The following is a 22,311-nucleotide window of genomic DNA, read 5'->3' on the forward strand; positions in this document are numbered from 1 at the left end:
TATCTGTTCAGTAGGTAAATGTCCCTACTATCCAGCTTGTCAGATGTCCACATTACCTGAGCCTCTGCATATTTATCACCTTGAAAGGCACCCCAGTCACTACCCAAATTAGCACAGCATTCATCCCAGAGATAAATAAGAGGAGAATATTTTGCCCCACCACCTCTTAGCTCGCTTAATACAGTAATCCAGCATTAGGTGCATTTCCTGTAGAAAAGCAATCCAGACCTATCCTACATTATTGATTCCGTGGCTGAGTGTGCCTCGTCTAAACTTCCCCACACGCTCAATGTTTATCCTTACCATCATCACCAAATCACCAAATACATATGCAATTTTTACACTGCCACAATAAAAATGATATGCATTACTTACAGTAAAAGCATTTCTGATGGTTGTATCTGCTTAGATTCACATGCTGTGCATATGTTCCGACATCCAGTGGTAACCGCAGAATATTGCATCTTGCCTTTCGAGAATCGAAAAGGGGCGTCGACATGGGCTTGCCTGTAACACTATCCCTAACGTGACGTGTAGTGTACTCAAGAACCCTCACACGTCAAGGTCCCTCTGATTGTATTTTTTCTGCCAAGAGGGAGCCTTATGACTATCGTGAGTACAGAAAAAGAGAGAAAATGGTAAAACGTCTATGTTACTTCCATCCGAGCGGGGAAGCAGGTTGGGCGCATGTGAATCTAAGCAGATACAACCATCAGAAATGCTTTTACGGTAAGTAATGCATATCTTCTGATGTTTGTTAATCTGCTTAGAATCACATTCTGTGCATAGACTAGCGAGCAGTACCCAAAGTTGGAGGTGGGCTGTGAGAAGGAACAGTAGTGAAAAGATGTCTTAGTACTGCCTGTCCCACCTGAGAATCAGACCTAAAATGATTGTCTAGGCAATGGTGTTTTGTAAAGGTGTGTACAGAACTGCAGGTTGCCGCTTTGCAAAAGGACTCAAGGGGAACATTTGTAATGAATGCTATAGACGCCCCAGTGCCTCGAGTGGAATGTGCTCTAGGCTTGAAGGGCAGCTCTCACTCGGCAAGATTATAGCAGAGTGTGATGCATTTGACGATCCATCTAGAGATAGTGGATTTGGAGACTGCGTCTCCTCCTCTTCCTGCCGCCACTGAAACAAAAAACTGATTTGTTTTTCTTAGTGGTCGAGTTCTTTCCATGTAGAACATGACAGCTCTGCGTGCATCAAGTGTGTGCAGGCTTCTTTCTCCCCTGCTTGAAGGGTTTAGAAAGAATGTTGGTAGTTCTATTGATTGGTTCACATGGAACTTGGAAATGAATGTGGGCGCAACCCTAAGGTGGGTGCATAGAACCACCTTATCTTTGTGAACTGTTACAAAGGGATCTAGGATTGAGAGCGCTTGTAGTTCACTTACTCTCCTAATGGAGGTAATAGCTATTAAAAAGGCAGTTTTAAAGGTGAGATCTTTAAGACTTGCTTTGTGCATGGGCTCGAAAGGTGCCCCCATAAGCCTAGTGAACACCACGTTTAGGCCCCATCCGGGAGCCGGGTTAGAAATTGGCGGGTGAAGTCTTTTTACTCCCTCCATGAAAGTCTTAATAACTGGTATTTTCCACCATGACACTTTCTGTTGTGATGTAGTGTAAGCTGAAAGCGCAGCTAGGTGAACCTTTAGAGAGTTAAAAACCAGGCCTGAGTCAAGTAGATGAGTTAGGTATAAAACGATGTGTGCAGGAGAACAGTTAATCGGGTTAATGTATTTTGAATTTGTATTTTTATTGTTTTATATAGCGCCTTAATCCAAGGCGCTTTACAGATAACAACCAGTAATACAAAAACATGGAACTGTAGAAGCAAAACAGTAAACATGAATCAAACCATAAAATCGCCATTTAGAACAATTTGCAAGTAAGAAGGGAGAGGACAGGAGGGGGGTAGGAAAGGATCAAGATGGAGAGAGTAGTAAGTGAAGTGAGCAACAAAGGTGGGGATCACAGTAGAGACGAGAAAAGATAAAGATAAGGAGACCAAATAGAGGATAAAAGAGGGAGGGAGGGGATAGAGAGAAGGGGAAGGTATCAAGGAGGGGAGTGAAGAAGAAGTTCTTTCAAAGAGGAGCGGAAGGAGGAGTAGGCGGGGGAGGAGCGGATAGAGAGAGGTAGGGAATTCCAGTGTAAGGGGGCAAGAAGCTGAAAGGAGCGAAAACGAGAAGAGGCACATGGTGGTGGAAGAAGAGAAAGTAAGAAGAGATCAGCAGAACGAAGGGAGCAAGAGGGGGTATATAATGAGAGGAGAGAAGAGAGGTAAGGAGGAGCAAGGTTATGAAGAGATTTAAAGACAAGACAAAGTAAGTGAAATTTAAGCTGGGAGTGGAAAGGAAGCCAACCTAGGTAAGAGTACGGTGGGAATGGAGTCAAGGGAAGAGAGTAGACAGAGTACGTATAGCAGAGTGATGAAGGGATTTGAGGGGGTCAAGATGGAAAGCGGGAAGACCGAAGAAGAGAGAAGAACAATAGAAAAGGCGAGAGAAGATGAGGGAGGAAATTAAGAGTTTGGTAGCATGGAAGGTGAAGGAGGGATGGACTTTACGGATGTTGAAGAGATGGTAGCGACAAGCCCGAGCAGTAAGAGAGATATGATGAGAGAAGGAGAGGGAAGAGTCAAAGTATATACCTAGATTACGAGCATGGTTGGAGATTGGAAGATTAGAAGGGGGAAAATGGATGGATGGAGGGGGAGATGGAGAGGGTAGGGAGTTGGAAGGAAAGAACAGGACATCAGTCTTGTCAGAGTTAAGAGAGAGATAGTAAGATGACATCTAGTCTTTAATGGTAGTTAGACATGAAGAGAGGTTGAGATGTAAATCAGAAGTGAAGGAGGAAAAGGAGAGGAACAACTGGGTGTCATCAGCATAGGAATGGTGAGAAATCCCGAAGGAAGAGATAATGGGGGCAAGGAGAGAGGTGTAAAGAGAGAATAAGAAGGGTTTGAGGAAAGAGCCTTGGGGGACGCCGCAATTAAGAGAAAAGGTAGTAGTAGAGGTACGTCCCCCCAAGAGACTGCGAAAGAGCGGTGGGAGAGGTAAGAGGAGAGCCAGCTAAGAACAAAACCTTTGAAACCAAGAGAGGAAAGCGTGTCGAGAAGTAAGGGGTCATCGACAGTGTCAAAGGCAGCAGAGAGGTCAAGGAGGATGAGGATTGAGGAATGCTTAGAATAGCGAGCGATCAAGAGGGAGTTAAGGACATGGGTAAAAGCGGACTCAGTGGAGTGTTTGGGGCGGAAGCCAGATTGAGAGGGGAAAGGAGAGAGTGGGTATTGACAAAAGTTGAGAGCTGAGAATAAGCTAAGCGTTCGAGTAATTTAGAGAGAAAAGGTAGAAGTGAGATTGGACGAATTAATGCTCTTTGAGTTGCACCAGATGACAAACCGTTTCCATTTACTGGAATAGCAATATCTAGTGTTCGGTTTTCTTACCTCCCTGAGAATGTCCATACACCTGTGAGGGAGCTGCAGGTGTCCAGACTCTATGACCTCAGGAGCCAGGCCGCTAAGTTCAATGTCTGCGGGCATGGGTGAAGCGTCTCCCCTTTGTCTTGCGACAACATGTTGTATGGCCAAGGCAGTTTGACTGGAGGAGATAGGGGCATCTCCATCAGATGAGCGAACCAGGGTTGGCAGGCCCAAATGGGGGCCACCATTATCATAGTGACTGGTTCCTGGTGCATCTTGCGCACTAACTTGTTGAGAAGGGGAGTCGGGGGAGGGGGGGGCGTAGACAAATTTCCCTGACCATGTTATCCAGAGTCTGTTCCCCTTGGAATGGTTCTGGGGGTACCTGGAGGCGTAATCCTGGCATTGAGCATTCTCTAGAGTTGCAAACAAATCGATGTCTGGGAAGCCCTATTCTGAAGACAATGGGCCTCATTACGAGTCCGGCGGTAACCGCGGCGGTAAAACCGCCTGGTTACCGACAGACTCGTATTACCATTCCGCCTCCGTGACTCCCGGAAATACCAGGGCATTACAGCCCCGGTGTCCCGGGAGTCACGGAGGCGGAATGGTGTTATCCCCATTCCCATTGAGTCCAACAGGACTCAATGGGAATGGGGAAGTGGAAACACCGGCACCATCTTGTGATGGTGCTGGTGTTTCCACATCCGCCTGCAGGCGGGAGGTGTTCAACCCGCCAGGTCAGACCTGGCGGGAAGATCACCTCCCGCCTGCAGGACTCGGGATCGGACGGTCCGGAATTAACAGTGGCAGTGGGTTTACCGCCACTGTTAATTCCGGACCGCCCAACCTGTAATGAGGCCCAATGTCTCTGTGTAATCGCTATTCGTACTCCATAGGCAACGGGAAGTCTCTGCTGAGTACGTCTGTGAGAAGATTGAGTTCCCATGGAACATGTTGTGATATCAGGGACATGTTGTGTTTGAGAGCCCACTTCCAAATGTTCTGGGACAGTTTGGACAGCCCTGGAGAATGAGTGCTCTCTTGCTTGTTCAGATAGTAGATGGCCGTGGTGCTGTTTGTGAGGATCGTCTTCCCCGATAGTTGTGTTTGGAAAGCTTTTAGTGCTTTGAACACTGCCAACAGTTCCAACAGGTTTATGTGGTTGGATGCTATGTCTGACGACCAAACTCTGTGCACTGTTTGCTGAAGCAGGTGAGCTCCCCACCCTGTGAGAGACGCGTCTGTAGTTAAGAGTGGCTTCCACTGCGGGGGTGGTGAAGGATTTCCCCCTCAAGAGGTTCTCCCTCGACCACCACCGTAGCGAGAGAACGAGGGCCGGCGAGACAACCGCTAGATCGTCCCACTGTCCGCTGGCCTGACACCACTGGCTGTTGAGCCACTCCTGCATTGGATGCATGCGCAAGCGCGCGTGAGGAACCAAGTAGATACATGATGCCATCATTCCTAGCAGTCGCATGGCCTTGCGTACCGTGACCTCTCGATGGGCTACGTACTGAGGGATTTGAAACAACATGTTTTGAACCCTCTCACTGGAGGGGAAGACGAGGCCGTCCTTTGTTCGAATTGGAGCCCTTAGGAACTGTTTGACCTGACTGGGGTCTAGGCTAGATTTTTTCTCGTTGATAGAGAATCCCAGACTGAATAAAAGATCTATCGTCTTTTGGGTATTTGACAGATATGTTTCCTAAGAGTTCCCTGTTATGAGCCAGTCGTCGAGGTATAGATAGAACGGGATGGATTGCCTGCACAAATGTGCTGCTGCCACCGCTAGTACCTTTGTAAATACCCTTGGTGCAGATGCTATGCCGAAGGGTACTACCTTTAACAGATAGTGCTTGTCTTGTATCATAAATCTGAGGTATTTTCTGTGCGCTGGCAACATTGAAATATGAAAGTATGCATCTTTCATGTCCAATATTGCCATATAATCCCTCTGTGATAGCAGGGGAATCACTTCCTGCAGAGTGACCATGCAGAACTTTTGTGGCTTTACAAATTTGTTCGCTGGGCGCAGATCTAAAACAGGGCGCATGGTTAGATCCTTTTTGGGTACAAGGAAGTACACTGAATAAATACCTTCTTTTACCTGTGACAGAGGTACGATTTCTATGGCTCCTTTCTCTTGCAGTGTCTCGACTTCTTGAAGAAGTATGCGAAGATGGTCTGGTGTCAGTCGTCTTGCTCGTGGAGGTCTGAATGTTGGGGACCGGTTGAACTCTATACAGTACCCGTGGGCTACGGTCTTTAGCACCCGCTGGTCTGTAGTTATACCCTCCTATGCCTGAAGGAACGATGTTAGCCGGCCCCGACCAGTCAGGCATGGGAGGGGACCCAAATCTTCGGGACATTTCGACCCTGAGGCCGGAGAACCTCTGGGGGTAGGGTTCCGGCCCCTTCCTTTTCCACGACGCTGACCGACCCCTTTGGGGATACGGGGTGGAGTAACCGCTGGCTCCCTCTTGAGAGTTCCAATTGGTTCCCGAGTATTGTTGTTGAGGGAAGCGTTGGCCATGAAAAAAGCCGTCTGGTCCCAGATCCTCGTCTTGTGGAGGGTCTCTGTGTAATGTGGTCCAGAGTTTTTAGGGTGTCATGCTCCTTTTTTGCGGTCTCGAGGGCCTCATCGACCGCCTTCCCAAACAGGTTGGATTCTTCTACGGGTATATTTACAAGCAACGCTTGCGTCTCTGGCTTGAATCCAGAGTTCCGTAGCCACGCATGTCTTTTCAGTAGTCTGTCCTGAACCAGGTGTCGATCAGCCGTCTCAGCAGAATCCAAACTGTTCTTTAGTATGCTTTGGTTAACTTGCCTGCCCTCAGTGACTGTGGTGAGGAGACGGGTGCGTAGAGGTTCGGAAACCTCTTGTAGGTCTTCTTGTATTAAGGCCCATTGCGCGTCTGCGTAGCTGGCCACTAATGTTGTGGTGTTGGCAATACATGTTGAGAACGCTGCTGCGGTCATGATCCTCTTCCCAAGGGTGTAAAGTCTTTTTCCTTATTTGTCAGGGGGTGCCTCACTGGTTGACAAAGGGATCCCTGCCCTTTTTCTTGTGGTAGTCACCACCAGAGAATCTGGGGTGGAGTGACTTCTGATATACTGAGGGTCCGAGGGAGAAGGACAAAAGAGTTTCTCTATTCTTGGGTTAACACCTCTTGTGAGAGCAAGTGTTGACAAGGAGGGAGCCAGGCAATTCTTGATTGAATTGAGGAGAGGAATAGCCTGGCTGGCCGGCAGCTTTTCCTTGAGGATGTCTTCAACTAAGCCAGCTTCAGGGGATGCTTCCGCTGTGGCAATCTTAAAGTGTTCAGCTGCTTTACGCAACCTGACGATAAACGTCAATTGATCATCCACAGGTGAGGGTTGTCTGGTGGGGGTGGTTTGGGGGGAGTACAAAGAGAGGGCATCCGGATCCTGTGGATCTGGAGACTGCCATGGTTGAGGGTCACCCATATCCGGGTTCTCCTCCCAGCCCTCAATGGGATCGTGCATGTCGCCAGGGTTGGAGAAAAGATCCTCATCCTGAGTGTCTGCGGGAATTTCTTCTTCAGTTAGGTCATAGTTGTAAATATCCTCTTCTAAAGAGAGGTCAAAAAGCCTTGGGAATTTTGCTACAGGTTTAAAAGGGCTTTCATCCCGTGGCCTTCTTGGTGTGGGTTGTTCTGAACGGGAAACAAACCTGTCCAGCCTTTCCATTAAGTTTTCAAATTTTTCTCTAGTCCAAACTGAAGACCTAGAGTAGTCTAGAGGTGGAAAAGGGACCTGAACACGCTCTTCTGTCGAAAAACGTCAAGATTTATGTTTCAATGTCGAAGACAGCCCTTCTTCGCCCTCAGAGAACTCCTCCTGAGGGACCGATAGAGGTGGGACGTCCCTGTGCCTCTCTTACGACTTATTGGCGGGTTCCGGTACTCCCCTTAGGCTATCCCTGAATCCTCGGCGGATCCTTGGCCTTTTCCGTAAGCCTCAAAGAATCCCTTGACTGCCGTCTTTGGGAATCGCCGGAAACAATACTTGCTAGGCTGTCTTCGACTTCCACCGCAGACGGGAGGCGCGTAGCTTCAGCCGGCGATTGTGAGGGAGTCATTTTTGGCAGAGCTGGGGCCTTGTCCTCGACGGCTGCACTCTTTGGCGGAACCGGAACCTTATCGTCGCCGGACGCTTTCTTGTGATGCGTCTCGACGGAACCTGTTGTTTTAGGGGTAGCGCCCTTTGTTTTAGATGGCCCGGTCGCTAGGCGCATATGAGGCTGCGGGGAGGGTTTCTGATCCTGATGGTCGGCGGGTGACTCCGGAGTTTCTGGTGTACCCGTTGGTGCTGAAGTCTTCTTCGACCTAGCCGAAGATTGGCTTGAGGTTGTGTGTTTAGTGCCATGTACATGTTTGTCTTTGTCGCCGGGGTGTGACTTCCCCATAGCAGTGCCCGAGCCGTCCCTAGCGGGGCCAGGGACAGACGATGGGGAACGAGAGCGTTCCGTCGAAAGGTCAACGACCTCCGGTTCGGAGGTCTGATCGCCACTCTCGCCATCGTCACATTCGGTGGCTGCGGCAGCGGGAGAAAAGTCACCCTTCGACATACCGTAGGCTGCCCACCGCTTGACTCTATGCTCCTTTAAGGTTTTAGGATGGAGGAGCTTACAAGCCGCGCATCCTTCCTCTTTGTGATCGAGGGGCAAGCACCCGTTACACCGTTTGTGCCTATCTTTCCAAGGAAATTTGCTCTTACAAATGGGGCAAAACCTAAATGGGGTCCTCTCCATAGCTGAGGATGGGTAGAGTGACGAAGACCAAAAGGGAAAGGGGAAGCAAAGGGAAAGGCATTCTCAGTTTTTATAGAAATGTCCACCCCGACCCTACTCTCCCTACTGTGTAGGCCGGAGGAAGGCCCGGCCACGTGGTCGGCAGCGCCGACTGGATCACCGTCCGTCGAGGTTTTGCAGGTCTTCAGCAGAGATGTGGAACAGCCGTCGAAATAAGGGACGGATAGGGTGATCTGATTACTTTATATAACTATTCGACCAAAGGTCGAGGGGACAATAAGCAATGTCTTTGACGAGCTCTGCATCAAGGCGACCAGTATGCTGGGCGGAAAAACCCAATCTGAGGGACCTCGACATGTGAGGGATCTTGGGTACACTACACATCACGTTAGGGATAGTGGTACAGGCACGCCCATGTCGACGTTCCCTTTCGATTCTCGAAAGACAAGATGCAATACTCTGCGGTTACCACTGCATGTCGGACCATATGCACAGCATGTGATTCTAAGCAGATTAACAAACATCAGAAATCCAATTATAAAACCATATCCTTCTTCCTATCCCAGCTCCTCCCCTTCCTCCCTGACAGTGCCAGCCCCCAACTTCATACCCCTCTAATAGATACTTGAAGGCTGTTCCATATAATTAAACTCACTGTATCAGCCCCTGTAAACCCAAATTATGATCCTAAACCCCTTCCTCAACCAAGAACAATGTCAACACCTATCGAGTTAATTACTTGCTAACAGACGTCATGACTAGTAACAGTGTGAAGCAAATAGAGTTATGCACAGGTAGCCCCCATTTGCAGAAATGATGTACTACTGATCTTCAACCATTTAATAGTCTCTTAACATTCCTCAATAAGCTTGATCAGTCGATCCTTTACATGTCCGACTATTCACCTTCGGGTGTCTTCCTTAACCTCCTCATCTAGTTCCACCTCCATCTCAGTTCCTGTGGCTGATCCTGATCGTGTTTGCCTGTTCACCATATAGACAACTGGATCTTTTGTTCAGTCTATACTCCCAATTCAGTAGCATTCTGAGAAGCATTGTTGGAAGCAAATCTTCCTGCCCATTATAATGTCTCTTGAGGTGACAAAAAAAGAAGTGATGTCTCCCAGCATAACCTTTAATTTAGTCGGGAATAACAACATATATCGAGAGAGAGGGGGGGTGTTATGTTTGTGTTAACCATTGCATTCTGTTTCCGAGTTCCCATCTGCAAGATTGTAAATGTATCCATTTTGGACTGTTGTGGGCTCTGCTCGTCTGTCTGTTCATTAACATGATTCGCTGCCGTATGCGCCCAGTCCACTAGCTATTCCAGGTAACTTTGTGTGAGGCTTAAATATCGACATTTCAGCTTGTCGGCACTGCACCTGTTGCACAATTCCAGCGGGCTCGTATATACATCTGGCAACCTGTCTAGCAATTACAGTGCAGCATATCTAGCCATAAATACAGTATTAAACTTCCTTCTCAGATGTGGGAATCCCAGAATGTCTGTAGTCAACCACAATACTCTTTAGCCAAAGCAGCAGATTGAGGCTAGCAATTGAAAAGCTCACAAAGTCAATGCCCAGCTTTCTGCACAAAACACAAAGAGCATCATCACCCAGTCTTTGCCTGCACTGTTTTGGTAGCCCCTTCCGCGTGGCTTGACGCCCCCTCTCTGCCCATCTTTCCACTCAATCGTACTACCAGCATGGCCTTCTCTGTGTCACTCCAAGCAAAAAGCGGACTGCCCGGTATAAGACAGACAGATCTCCATACACAGGCTCCCAAAGCTCTGAAGTTTCGTCTGGGCACCTATATTCTGTAATGGGCAGGTTCAGCAGCAGTGCCTGAACACAGGTCATGGGGGTCTGCAAGAGATGATCACTCTCCAAAGCACGGCACCTCTCCCTGGTGCTGCACGGCTCTGTCAGCCTCATCCTCACTTCCTGCCACCCTCCGCCTATGCCTCCAAGACAATTCCACCTTGCCAAAACAATCGGCAATGTGGGACTCCTAAACAGATGTAGTGGTGATCCACACAGCCACCAACCCCCTTGCCGGTCACCTCTTTGTTGCACAGTTTCCACCTCCATCTCTCTCTGTGCAGTTACTGGGCTGCGCTGGCCATTTTAGCTGTAGAAGGTGCAGGCCACGTAAGCCTGGCGAATCACCAAGGAACTAATTTCATCTAGCATGGAGATTCTTTGGGGCCCCAATTTCAGCACCCACATGTGTTTTGCAGTTTTTGTGTCTCTACACTCACAGCCAAACATGATAAATGCAGGTTAAACCATTTGTTAGCTGGAGCTCTTGGGCTTACATGCTTTCCTTCACTTTCTGGCCATACCCCAGCTTTTACATATTTTATGCAACAATTGTAAGTTCTTTTATGAATTCAGAGTAATGTATTCATCGGTAAGGTACAATTTATTCCTGGAGATAGCATTTTGGACAAAACCTTAAGAATATGAATGTTTTAGAACATCTTCTAATTTACTTAGAACCCACAGTTGAGATTCTCAAATTTGTGTAAGCTATCGGTTTACTGATGGAAAGAAATTGAATATAAAAATAAGAAAGCCAATACATTGCTAAACACTAGGGGCCTCACTTAGAGTTTGGCAGTCTTTCTTTTGGTCCAATACCTTTTTGGTCCGATACGGTTACTGCATGCAGTATGCATGTGGTAATGGGTAAGGCTCGCTTGATTTTGATTCACCCGGTCCCTTCAGTTACCTCCCATTTTAGAGTCCTATAGGACTCCATGTGGATTGGTAATTATTGCATGTGGAAAATCGCACGTGGCAATGGTTTTCTGTGGAGGAAATGTACTCCACACAAAACCAGGTGGAATTTTTGCAAATTTATTTGGCAGAATGGTAAAAGTGTCTGTAATCCTGTTACCAACACTTTTTTACCTCACTGCCAAACTCTAAATAAGGTCCAAAGAAAACCATAAGCAATGCATGATATCAATTCCACAATAGATTTGTATCAGAACTTCATTTCCCCCTAAAATCATTTGCAACAATAGACTAATTAAGCAAATGGCGATTCAGGTGCACAAAGACACACGCAAAAGGATAACCACACATTACCTTTCAGTTTTATCATGTAAATGGATGCAACCTTTTTAAAACACATCAATATTTTAACAAGATTTGAATCATTCTTGTACAGTGCCAATGACTCATTCCGCACGGAGAAAAAACTTCATAGAGGGTGTAATGCAGTCACTACCTTTTTGTTTAATCTTTGGTTTTCTTTTTCTACTTTCAGAATCTTTGAACTGCTACCTTCTGCAATACCCATTGCATTGTGAAGCTCCTCCACAGTCTTCAGCAAGTTTTGGTTTTCCATTTCCAACTTCAGCAATCTGCTTGATGTTAATTCATTAACTTCATGGCCAAGGGACTGTTGTGGTGCTGTAAAATTAAAGAACATAAAATGTACTCAATATAGGCAAGGTGCCAGTTGAACTTATACATGCTACTGGGAACTGTGATGTTTGCCTACCTTCTGGGAGCTCACTAGTCTTGGATAGTTGCTCTAATTCCCAGCCAAGATGCAAGGATTCATCCATACTTTGTTTCTGAGCCATTTCAAGTGTCATGTTTTCTTCCATTAATTCCTCAATCTTCTTTCTGTCCATATCACGTTCCTAAAAAAAAAAGAAAAAAATAAAGCATGTTATGATAATATTCGGTAATATGTTCATTATAAAGCAGCATTGCACATTAAGTAGGAAGAGTGATGATCTGAATGGAGAGACAAACTTTTCAAACTGAATGAAATCAGACAGAAGCAATTGCTTTACATTTTATTTAACTATTTAGAATGTACTATCTGTACGTCTTGCTCAGCATGTGGGTGCGACGAGCGACATTAGTTTGCCACGCTTAAAGAGATCAGAATAAAGACTGTCTTCTCCTTCTTACGTGGGAAGCCTAAGGCCGGCAAAGGCAGCTAAATGTGCAATCTCTGACCTGTAGATTTTACGAGGTGCCGGATTCAATTGAAACATCAAAACACTTGATGATTGAATGTGCCATGCTGACTGCTACTAGAAATAAACTCAGGGACCGTTTGATATGTGTACTGACGACCTTGGAGGCAGAAAAATGGTGGAACCTGTTATTGTTGGGGGAACATAATATGATTTTCACCATGATGAAACTTTGGAACGATATAGTCCCATGTACATTCCCTTTTAATCAAGTCTAATGATAATCCTCTTTCTCTCCTTCCCTTCCTCATCTGTGGCAGAAAAAGTAAAACTGTATTCAATGTTCAATTTATGGGAACATATTTAGCAAACTTGATGATCTCTATTCTCGACACTACAGTGGAAATGAATAGTGAACCCTAGGGTGATTTAATGTAAATGGATCATTCTTTTTATCGAATTGCAATAGCCAAGACATGTATTGGATATTCTATTTTTTTGTAAATGGAATGTATGTGAAAGGTTTGTAATAAACCAAATACTGATAAAAATAAAAAATAAAAAAAATAAAGACTGGCATCATAGAGTGCTGTAATGAGTGGGGAATTTTGGTGAATTAGTATTTCATACACATTTAAATTACTGTTATTAATACTTCCTTAAAAATACAATCCTTAAATCACATAGCATTCATTTTGAGGATAGCCTGCACTTACACTTAAAAAACTCAGCTCAACAAGCATAGGGGATCCAGCTGGTAAGGATAATTAAAGTTACTCACCATATTGAATAGAGTACTCATTGTCCCTACTCCCCTTTCCTCCATCCTTGTGGGCGTCCCCCAACATGGGGACAGTACCAGAACTTTTGGCAGCAAAAAATTGAGCTGCCCCTTTAAATTTAGCATAGGTGTGGGGCGCAGCCTCAGGTGTGGGAATGCACCGCAGAGGCTCTGCCCTCTGATATCTCACCACAGTCCCCTTTGAACACACATGGATGCCGAAATCCAAATCCTCTCTGCCAGGGCACATTCCCAGATCGAAACCGCCTCCATGCAGAGGAGGGGGGGGGAGGTGGGGACGGGTGCCACCCTGCTTGTTCAGGTAAAACATTGTAGCAGAGTTGACTGTCCTGACCAGAGCCAACTTGTCTCTGATGGGGTAAAAATGCCCTGAGGGCCAGGCCCACTTCGCTGAGCACAAGTAGATGGAAATGCATGAGGGCTTACGACCTGGACCACGCTCCATGAATCACATAGCCCTCGCCCCCCAGCCCGAAAGAGAGGAGTCTGTCGTGACCAACAGGGTAGTCTCCGAACTGGTGAAAGGGGCTCCCACTGAGACATTGCCATCCATCAGCCACGAGCAAAGATCGAGCAGCAGGTGCAGTGGTATTGGGATCCTGTCCAACTGAGACCCTGACTCCTGATCCCAATTGGCCACCAGGTGGAGCTGGAGGCACCACATCTTGTGGCAGGCGTGCTGTACAGTGAGCATGCAGGATGTGCTGGAACCACCATACTTATACTAGGAATTCAGGAACACATGGAAGGAACAAACCCAACCGAATACGTGGAATCCATGATACTACAGGAAAATTAAGGTGGCAAACTCTCCCAGGGATTCTCAGTGGAGACAGCCCACAGATCTCTACAGAAAAGGCCCCCACCGGGATCGTACCCACGCCCAAGATTGCGAAAATCCTAAACTTTCAAAACAGAGAGACAATACTTCAGTTCTCGAGAGAAGGAGGTGAGATTAAACGAAATGATTCCAAGATCGTCATAGACCCTGACTATACCCCTAATGTGCAACGCGCAAGAAATTCGTTTGTACCGGTGAAAGCTAGGCTGCGTAGACTCAATCTTAAATATATGTTGCTATACCCCTCACGCCTCAAGGTGCTCTATAAAGGAAAAACGGTCTTCTTGGAAACCACAGCTGCAGCCAACATGTGGCTAGAGCACACTAACTTGGCCGAAGATGACAAACGCGTCCCATGAACTTAAGGGTTAAGTGCAGATCATTGACCCCACAGAACAAGCAACTGTAAGACAAGACATCATGGCACTGGACTCGGAAGACAGCCCATCGCCGCAACTGTAGATTTTGCCACCATGGACGGGAGTTCATGCGACCACACATGAGAACTGCTACAATCCACCCCACTGGAATTTGTGCGGGCCTGTTGCCAGCACTACACCCGCGCCAAACGACCTGGATAGGCCTACGAGGTGCGGGAGCCCCTGAGCGTTGCCCCTTCAATGCAACTGCTGGGGGCAGTTCAATGTTGTTGAAGTTTTTTAACTCATTCGTTGGAATGAAAGTTGAAACAGTTGAAAAGTCTCCAAGATATGATGCAGCACCTCTGGCGAGGACACAAGGGGGAGAAGTGGGCAATCCGGAACCAGGCGACCCAGAGGTGAGACGACCACACTCCCTGACCACCACTAAAGGCGAGAATGACAATGTGAAAGGAACACTGGAACTCTTCCCAAAATTATCATGGCTACATGCATCAAAGTGTTAACCTGGAATGTGAGGGGGCTGGGCACCTACCTTTGTAGAAATAGGATTAAATCCTACCTGCACAGGAAGAAGATCGGGGTAGCCCTGTTACAGGAAACCCATCTTACAAAGGAATCTACTGCAACGTTACAAAGGCACTGGGGCGGGCAGGGGTTTGGGGCCACATACTCCAAATATGCCAGAGGGGTGGTCACATGGATCAGCCCTCAACTCCCCTTCCAACTAACCAAGACCGAGTCGGATCCAGAAAGAAGGTACGTGAAACTATGGGGTCATATTGAACAAACTGAAGTATGCATTGCGAACGCACACCTCCCCAACAACAACGTACCAGCCCACCTAAACCTAATGTACGCCAAGGTCACACAATATAAGAATGGATTTTTTTTCTGGGGAGGGGGGTGATTTTAATTGTGTGAGAAACCCGGAGCTTGACAGGTCCACACCCCTCCCCAGCGGCCCGACAGCGCCCACTACGGCACTGAATACCATGCTTAACCGCCTAGATCTAGTGAATGTCTGGCGAGAGTTACACCCAGACGAAAGAGGCTACTCCTTTTATTCATCCCCACATAGCCTCCACACCAGGATTGATTACGTTTTCACTGGTAGGGAACACCTACCCCAAATTGATGTGGCTTAATACCTGGGTCGGACCATCTCCGACCACTCACCCCTAATGGTAGAGTGGAACATTACAGGACCCAGATCCCCAATACCGACATGGAGAATGCCCATGGAAGCATTGAAAGACCCCTAGAGAACTATATGAAAGTGGTAAAACGGGGAGAAATTATAGCAAAAAAGCTGGTGGCATCAGGAGACAATTACGATCTGAACTAGAATAATGGGAAAATGAGATTGAGAAGCTAGAATCCGACACCCAGGGCACCCAGCGGGATGAAGAAAATCTCAAGCAGATCAGAACTGAATGCAAGGAAGCCTGGGGCAGGCTAGCCAAGTATGACTACACCACTAGAACCAATAGGGCGCACACCGAGGCAGACAAGCCTAGCCGACTCCTAGCCTGGCTCTGCAAAAAAGAACGCCCCAGGCATATAACCATGGCCCTGAAAAGTGAAAATAGTGCACTGCACCAGACCCAGCAAAGCATTAATGACACCTTCAAACAATTTTATGCCCAACTATACTCACATAACGCCCAGGTGCCCCCAGACGAGATCTCAGACACACTGGAAGCGATAGAGCTGCCCAGGTTATCACCCGCACACAGCGAAGCCCTAGATGCAGACATCACCATGGAAGACATATCTGAGGCAATTAAATCCCTGGCCACATGTAAGGCCCCGGGCAGCGACGGGCTACCCTCGGAATTTTATAAGACCTACGAACCAACTCTAACCCCATTATTGCACAAGGTCTTTCAAGAGGCATATGATTTGGGGATTCTGCCAGAGAGCATGCGCGAGACACTGGTGGTCCCGATGCTTAAACCCAACAAACCTGCGGACGATTGTGACTCCTATCGTCCACTTGCAATGCTCAACTATGACATTAAAATACTGACCACGATCCTAGACAGAAGGCTCTCTAGGTTGATAGGAGGGATAGTACACACAGACCAAAACGGCTTTGTGCCAGGCCGCAACACCACTGCTAACCTTCGCAGGCAACAGCACGTTATGTCCCAGGCCAACCGAAACGGGGGTTCATATGCACTGTTATCCTTAGATGCTATTAAGGCATTCGATTCCATCTACTGGGAATGGCTGCTAGCAGTCCTCAGAGGTTTTGGCTTCGGGGAGAAATGTATTAGATGGGTCGAAGTGCTTTACACCAAGCCAAAGGCACGAGTAAAATCCGGGAGGCTCGTTTCTACGGCGTGGCACATAGAAAGGGGCACCAGGCAAGGCTGCCCGCTTTCCCCCATGCTCTATATACTTGGGCTAGAACCTGTTGCCATCTACTTGAGAAAACAATTCTTCGATGCAGGCATACAATTGGGCGGGGTAAACCACATAATCTCCCTATACGCAGACAATGTCCCCCTATATGTGAGGGACCCATACCTGAACGTGCCGACTATGCTAAAGGTTTTGGACAATTTTGCAAAAGTTTCTGGAATATGGTTCAGCAGACGTAAATCCTGCCTCTTCCCACTGGCAGACCTCAGAAACAAACACATTGAAGACCTACCCCTATTAGGCGTACAATGGCAACTGACCACATTCCGCTACCTCGGAGTCAACATAATGCACACTCCTGAGCTAATGCACGAGAATAATACCTTGGCGGCGCTACCCCCTTTACGCAAATCGATAGGTTTTTGGTCTAAGCTCCCTCTGTCTATGATGGGTAGAGCGTCCATCATTAAAATTATTGTCCTCCCCAGGTTCCTCTATGGATTCCAAAACGAACATTACTATATTAAAGCCCCCTTCTTTCGCTTACTCGAGACGATATTCAGGGATTTCCTATGGGGTAAAGGCAGACACAAGATGGCGCTAACCACACTAACTCTCCCGTGCAGACAGGCCGGTATTCAACTCCCCGACCTAGAGAAATACTACTTGGCAGCCCAGCTCAGCTTTGCAGCCAAATGGTTGGCTGATGAAGCCACTTCTGAAACAGCATTACTACAGCACCCAATCGCCCCAGTGCAGCTGAAGCAACTCATCTGGGCACCCCAACACCTTCTGAGCGAAGCACCTTTACTGGTCACCCTGGGAAGGCAAGTATGGCACAGGGCAAAGTCGCTCCTTCACTTAGGACACACATACGCCCCAGATATTCTGTTGATCTCAGATCTATGTAAGACCAGTGTCGACTTAGCGACCATCAGACACTGGGAAAGGAAAGGGGTCTACACGTGGCTAGACTTATACAGGGAAGGCTCCTTCCCGTGACTTCTCTTCCCTGCAATCTGAAGATGGCATACCCAGGGGCTAATTCCTGTGGTATCAGAGGATTCGCAAACTGGCACGAGCCAAATGGGATGCATGGCCTGAGGAACCCGAGGCCAACCCCTTTGTAACACTATTGTATAACCTGGGAGAGGGCTGGAAACCGGTGTCCCAAATATACAGCCATTTAATAGACAGGCCTAATCCCCGCAGCTCCGACCTGAAATCTAAGTGGGACAAGGAACTGGGGTGCGAAATGACCGACAAGGAATGGGAGAAAGCCCTGGCGTTCCCCAAAGAGGTATCCAGGAATTCCAGGTTTAGAGTAATCCAATTGAACGTGCTATAACGCACCTACCTAACTCCATATAGACTGGCGAAGTTCAGTAAACAACCTCACCATAACTGCCCCTGGTGTAGCAGAGACAAGGCAGATCTCCTACACATGTTCTGGGAATGCACCAAGGTCCGGCGGCTTTGGGCCAAGGGGGAGCAAACCTGCAGGAGGGCAGGCATGTCCAGATACGAATAGACCCCCAGTGAATGCCTTTTGGGAACTTACCCTAGACTCGCTAAAATCAAATACACTGTGAAGCTCATGGACATGGTGTGCATTCTAAATAAAAGGACCATTGCAATGGCATGGAAACAACCAGGCGGCCCACAATTCCAAGCATGGTATTGGGATTGTGAGCGCTGGGTGGGGGCAGAAACTACGGCCTGGGAAGACAGCGTTGCTAAATCCCCTGAAGATGCGAGTCAGGCACTAGACGCTTGGAAAGCCCTGACGTGGGTGATGTTCCAACCCTCTGATGATGAGAAACCTCCTTGAACGATTTACTTCTATATTGCCTGAACTCGCTACTCCCAATGGTACCTAAGCATGCTACTGCCTGAATCAGAACCTGACCCCTAATTCCACATTCCTCCCCCTGCCCTACCTTTCCCTTGCCCCTCCTGCTCTACCCTTCTATAATCCTCCCACTCTGAACTGTTCATCAAATCACATGGAGACAATCACTGTTATTGTTAAATGTTTATGTTAATGTTGGTTTATCGTTTCTACCTTGTTATACATCATCCAAGACACGCTATGTCGCAGTAGGCCACCAGCGCCATACTGCTGTTGTACCTATAACAAATGCCAATAAAGAAATTTAAAAATAAATAAAATCATTGTCGCCATTGTCCCACCAAACCCTTTCTGTTACAGACCGAGGGGAATCCGGGCCCTGGGACACATGTGCCGGAAGAGTTTCCCCCAGGTCCGGTGCCACGGATAGGTCCAACGGCTGCTGAGGGCAAGGCGTTGGTGGTACAGGAGGGGTCAGAACAACCAGTGGGGCCTGAACTGGAGGAGGAGCCGGAACCAGGAGCGCAGGAGGAACAGGAGGAGTACCCAGAGGAGGGGGCAGAGGCGGTGCCACCTGAGGGAGGACCTCCTTCACAATGTCCTTCAGGAGCCACTTCATCTGAGGGGAATGCATGAAGAGGAGGAAGCGCTCAAAGAAGCGGTCTTCACAAGCCTCTGCTCCGGGTTAAAGGGATGAGGTGCCTGGTGCATGTAGCAGTACGGCTGTGATGGGTAGATGTAGCCCTGGGGGGACCGCTTCTTCGAGTGCTTCCTCCTCTGCATCCTCATCCTCTTCCCAGCCCCCACCACTAGAGGGAAGGGATCTGGGATCATCCTAGAAAGCCCATTCAATGGGCGAAAGCAGTGGCAGGCCTTGATCTGGATCCAAGATGGTGCCTGCCTGGCAGGCTCCACCACATGCTGCTCTGCCTTTTTGAAGTCTGTTGGCAGGGCGTGAATGCCCTGAGCCAAGAGAGGCCTCAGACACGAGAGGATACAGCTTGGGTCTTGCACCCGAAGCAGAAGCGTCAACCTCAGAGATCCCTCTGGTAGCCGCTGAGCCCTCATTCTGCTGGCCGGTAGTTGTAACACCCTTATTCATGGCCTCAGAGAGAGGTCCAGTAGGCTAGGAGCCAGTAGCTGTGCTGGTTCTAGCCCAGGACAGACTCTTGGAGGTGGCACTCAATGATCCCTTACCCCCTAGTGTATTAGAAGACGAGCCCGATTGTCCATCCGAGGACAGCCTGATAGGGCCCTGAGCCCCTCAGCTTGGGATCCGGTAGCCTGGAAGGCCTCAGGTCTGTCCCCAGACCGCCTAGAAGAGCCCCCAGGCCCCTTGGCTTGGGAGCCAGTATCCTTAAAGGCCCTGGGCCTGCCAGAACCTGAATCCGAGGAACACCGATCCATGGGAAACCCAGGGAAGGAGTCGCTGCGCTGTGGAGCCATGCTGAACAGAGGACCTAAGCTTGTCTTGACAAGAGGTCCTGGAGACAAAGTCCCTAAGGTGGGGAGGAGGAGAAGTGTAAAAGATCTCCCTCCACCACGACAAAACGATTCTTCAATGCCCTGTCACCGAGAGCCCTGCAGGCCGAACATGAGTCCCAGCGGTGGTCGGGCCCCAAGCACTCAAGACAGAGTGCATGGGGGTCTGACGCCGGGAATGAACGGTCGCATGAGGAACACCTCGTGAAGCCGCCTGCGTCCGACATGCACCGGGGGAGGCGGGGCACAGAAGGGAAGAGAAATAAGAATTGGAAAAAACAACTGCCAGCAAGCGGAAAGCTAAAAAAGTTTCAGCACTGGCTCTCAGGTCCGACACATCCGTGCAGAAAAAGGGACTGAGGTGAGGCGCCGGAGGGTGGGGTCTCGGCAGGGCGTTCCCACGCCCGAGGCCGTGCCCCCACACGCTATACTAAATTTAAAGGGGAAGCTCAATTTTTCACTGCCAAGGGTTCCAATACCGTCCCTGTGTTTGGGGACGCCCACAAGGATGGAGGAAAGGGGATGGGACGTATGAGTATAAATCGTGTTGTCCTGAGATCCGACTTTGGAAATATTGAAAACGTGGAGAGTTACTCATATTTGGGACTGGATCTGAGGACAAGTGGGGATTACCTTAACAATAAAGAGAGAAAAAAAGCAGAGCCCGTCATCTTACTATATTTATGAATACATTCTCTAAGCAAACTGCGGGCTACTCTATTGGGGGCATCCTCAAGCTTTACAAGCAGTGTTTCTGCCCTGCCATATTATACGAGCTGGAGGCACTTGCCATGAGGGACTTGAAATGGCTCAATATTTTGGAGGGTGTCTTCTGGAGGAGAATACTGAACTTGGCACCCTCCACCCCGATGGCATATATAGGTCTGGAGCTGGGCCTGGTGTCGCTCAGTAATCAGGTGTGGACAATGTATATAAAATCAAGAACTAATCACTAATTCCCACTGTTGGGTATGTTAGTCAGCAACTATGATACAGAGTCTATAGTTAAGAGCAGAAAATGTGGTTTTGTAAAGTTGAATGAAGAATGCTTTGCCAGTATTGACTGGTGCCCAAACGTTGAAAGGTGTACCAGTTTTGAGATGATCAAGAATATATACAAGATAAAATTAGAACAGTGGGATCTAAACACCCTACAAAATTATAAGTATGTGGCTAGCGTAACTCATTCATAGCTTAGAACGCAACCATACTTACTCCAAAGTTCCAACCAGGCGGATCGAAACGTAATGCTTCAACTCAGTATCAGTAACTACCGTTGCTGGTGATACAAAGCGCCTACACCAAGATACCCATTGAGCACAGAATATGCTGCATATGTAGATTACAGGATACATTAGCAACTGCTTGGCATGTTTTTACTGAGTGTATAAGGCTGGGACCTACTTACATGTGCATGCTGGGGCAGTTTGTGAGCCATTATGATTCCATCAAGACGGTCCAATTTTGGAACTATTGTCTGAATACAGAGTCAGAATCAGTCCATTTTGCATTGTATTGCCTGTGGCAACAAATTAAGAAACACTTCAAGGATTGATGGAACATTCTTGACGAAGAATTGCACCTCTGAATGTTTTGCTCATTGGATTGCCTGTTTGTACTACAGATCAACCTTTACATTTTTGAATCCTGTTTTATCCCTTTGATGAATTTTCAGTGATCTATTTTATAAACTGTTGTTTTATCTAGATGATTTTAACAATGGAGTAATGATTGTAGTGTAATTTGGTGCTGTTGTTGTTTATTGTTGAAACTCTATGTGTTCTATGTGTTTTTATCCTTCTTAAATGAAGAGATTTGGGGAAGAGAGCTCCAAGACCACCATTGTTCCATTTGTCTTGGAGAAAGGAGTTCCAAGACTACCATTTTGAAGAGACCTTTGTTGCCTTTGAACTCGGGGAAGTGAAACCGCTTGCATGTACACTGTGAAACCGGCAGAACGACAAAAGGTAACTTGCTTCAGAACTTGCTTAGTGTTGGATGGAAAAGGCTATATTGGAATTGTATTGACTTTGAAACAGAACTGAAAAGAGGTGGCTTTGGAACTGTGATGAAACAGAGAACCAAAAATAAACTTAAATTGCCACAACTTGAACATTTCTTTTGGAACACTGTTTTTGGTTGAGAGCATTCCCCCACTAGTTTTTGAAATTGTGAGGAGAACATAGGTTTAGACACAGACTCACTCTTGCTTTTGGGCTTCCTGACATAGGGTCTTATTACGAGGTCGGCGGGTTGCCGGCGACCCCGAAACACTGTTTCCGGTGCCTGACTTCCCGGTGCCAAGGGAACATTACAAGTCCCGGCGGGGCGGAAGTCAGGCGTCGGATTTGGTTAGTCCACATTCCTGTCGGGTCCCACAGGACTCCACGGGAATGGGGACCTGGAAGCACCTGCAGCATTGCT

General features: G+C 47.7%; 1 protein-coding gene across 5 annotated transcripts in view; it reads right to left on the reverse strand.

Moving 5' to 3' along the window:
* Positions 1–22,311, reverse strand: part of CCDC88A (coiled-coil domain containing 88A) — a 2,139,415-nt gene that overhangs the window by 1,097,736 nt on the left and 1,019,368 nt on the right. For all 5 annotated transcript variants that reach the window (XM_069608255.1, XM_069608254.1, XM_069608253.1 and 2 more), the window contains exons 12-13: positions 11,731–11,875; positions 11,455–11,639 (exon numbers count right to left, since the gene is read on the reverse strand). In XM_069608255.1, the coding sequence (XP_069464356.1) occupies positions 11,455–11,639; positions 11,731–11,875 (330 nt within the window). The remainder of the gene's footprint in view (positions 1–11,454; positions 11,640–11,730; positions 11,876–22,311) is intronic.

This window comes from Ambystoma mexicanum, chromosome 4q, assembly GCF_040938575.1.
Source record: "Ambystoma mexicanum isolate Mex_15411 chromosome 4q, UKY_AmexF1_1, whole genome shotgun sequence".
NCBI lineage: Eukaryota > Metazoa > Chordata > Amphibia > Caudata > Ambystomatidae > Ambystoma > Ambystoma mexicanum.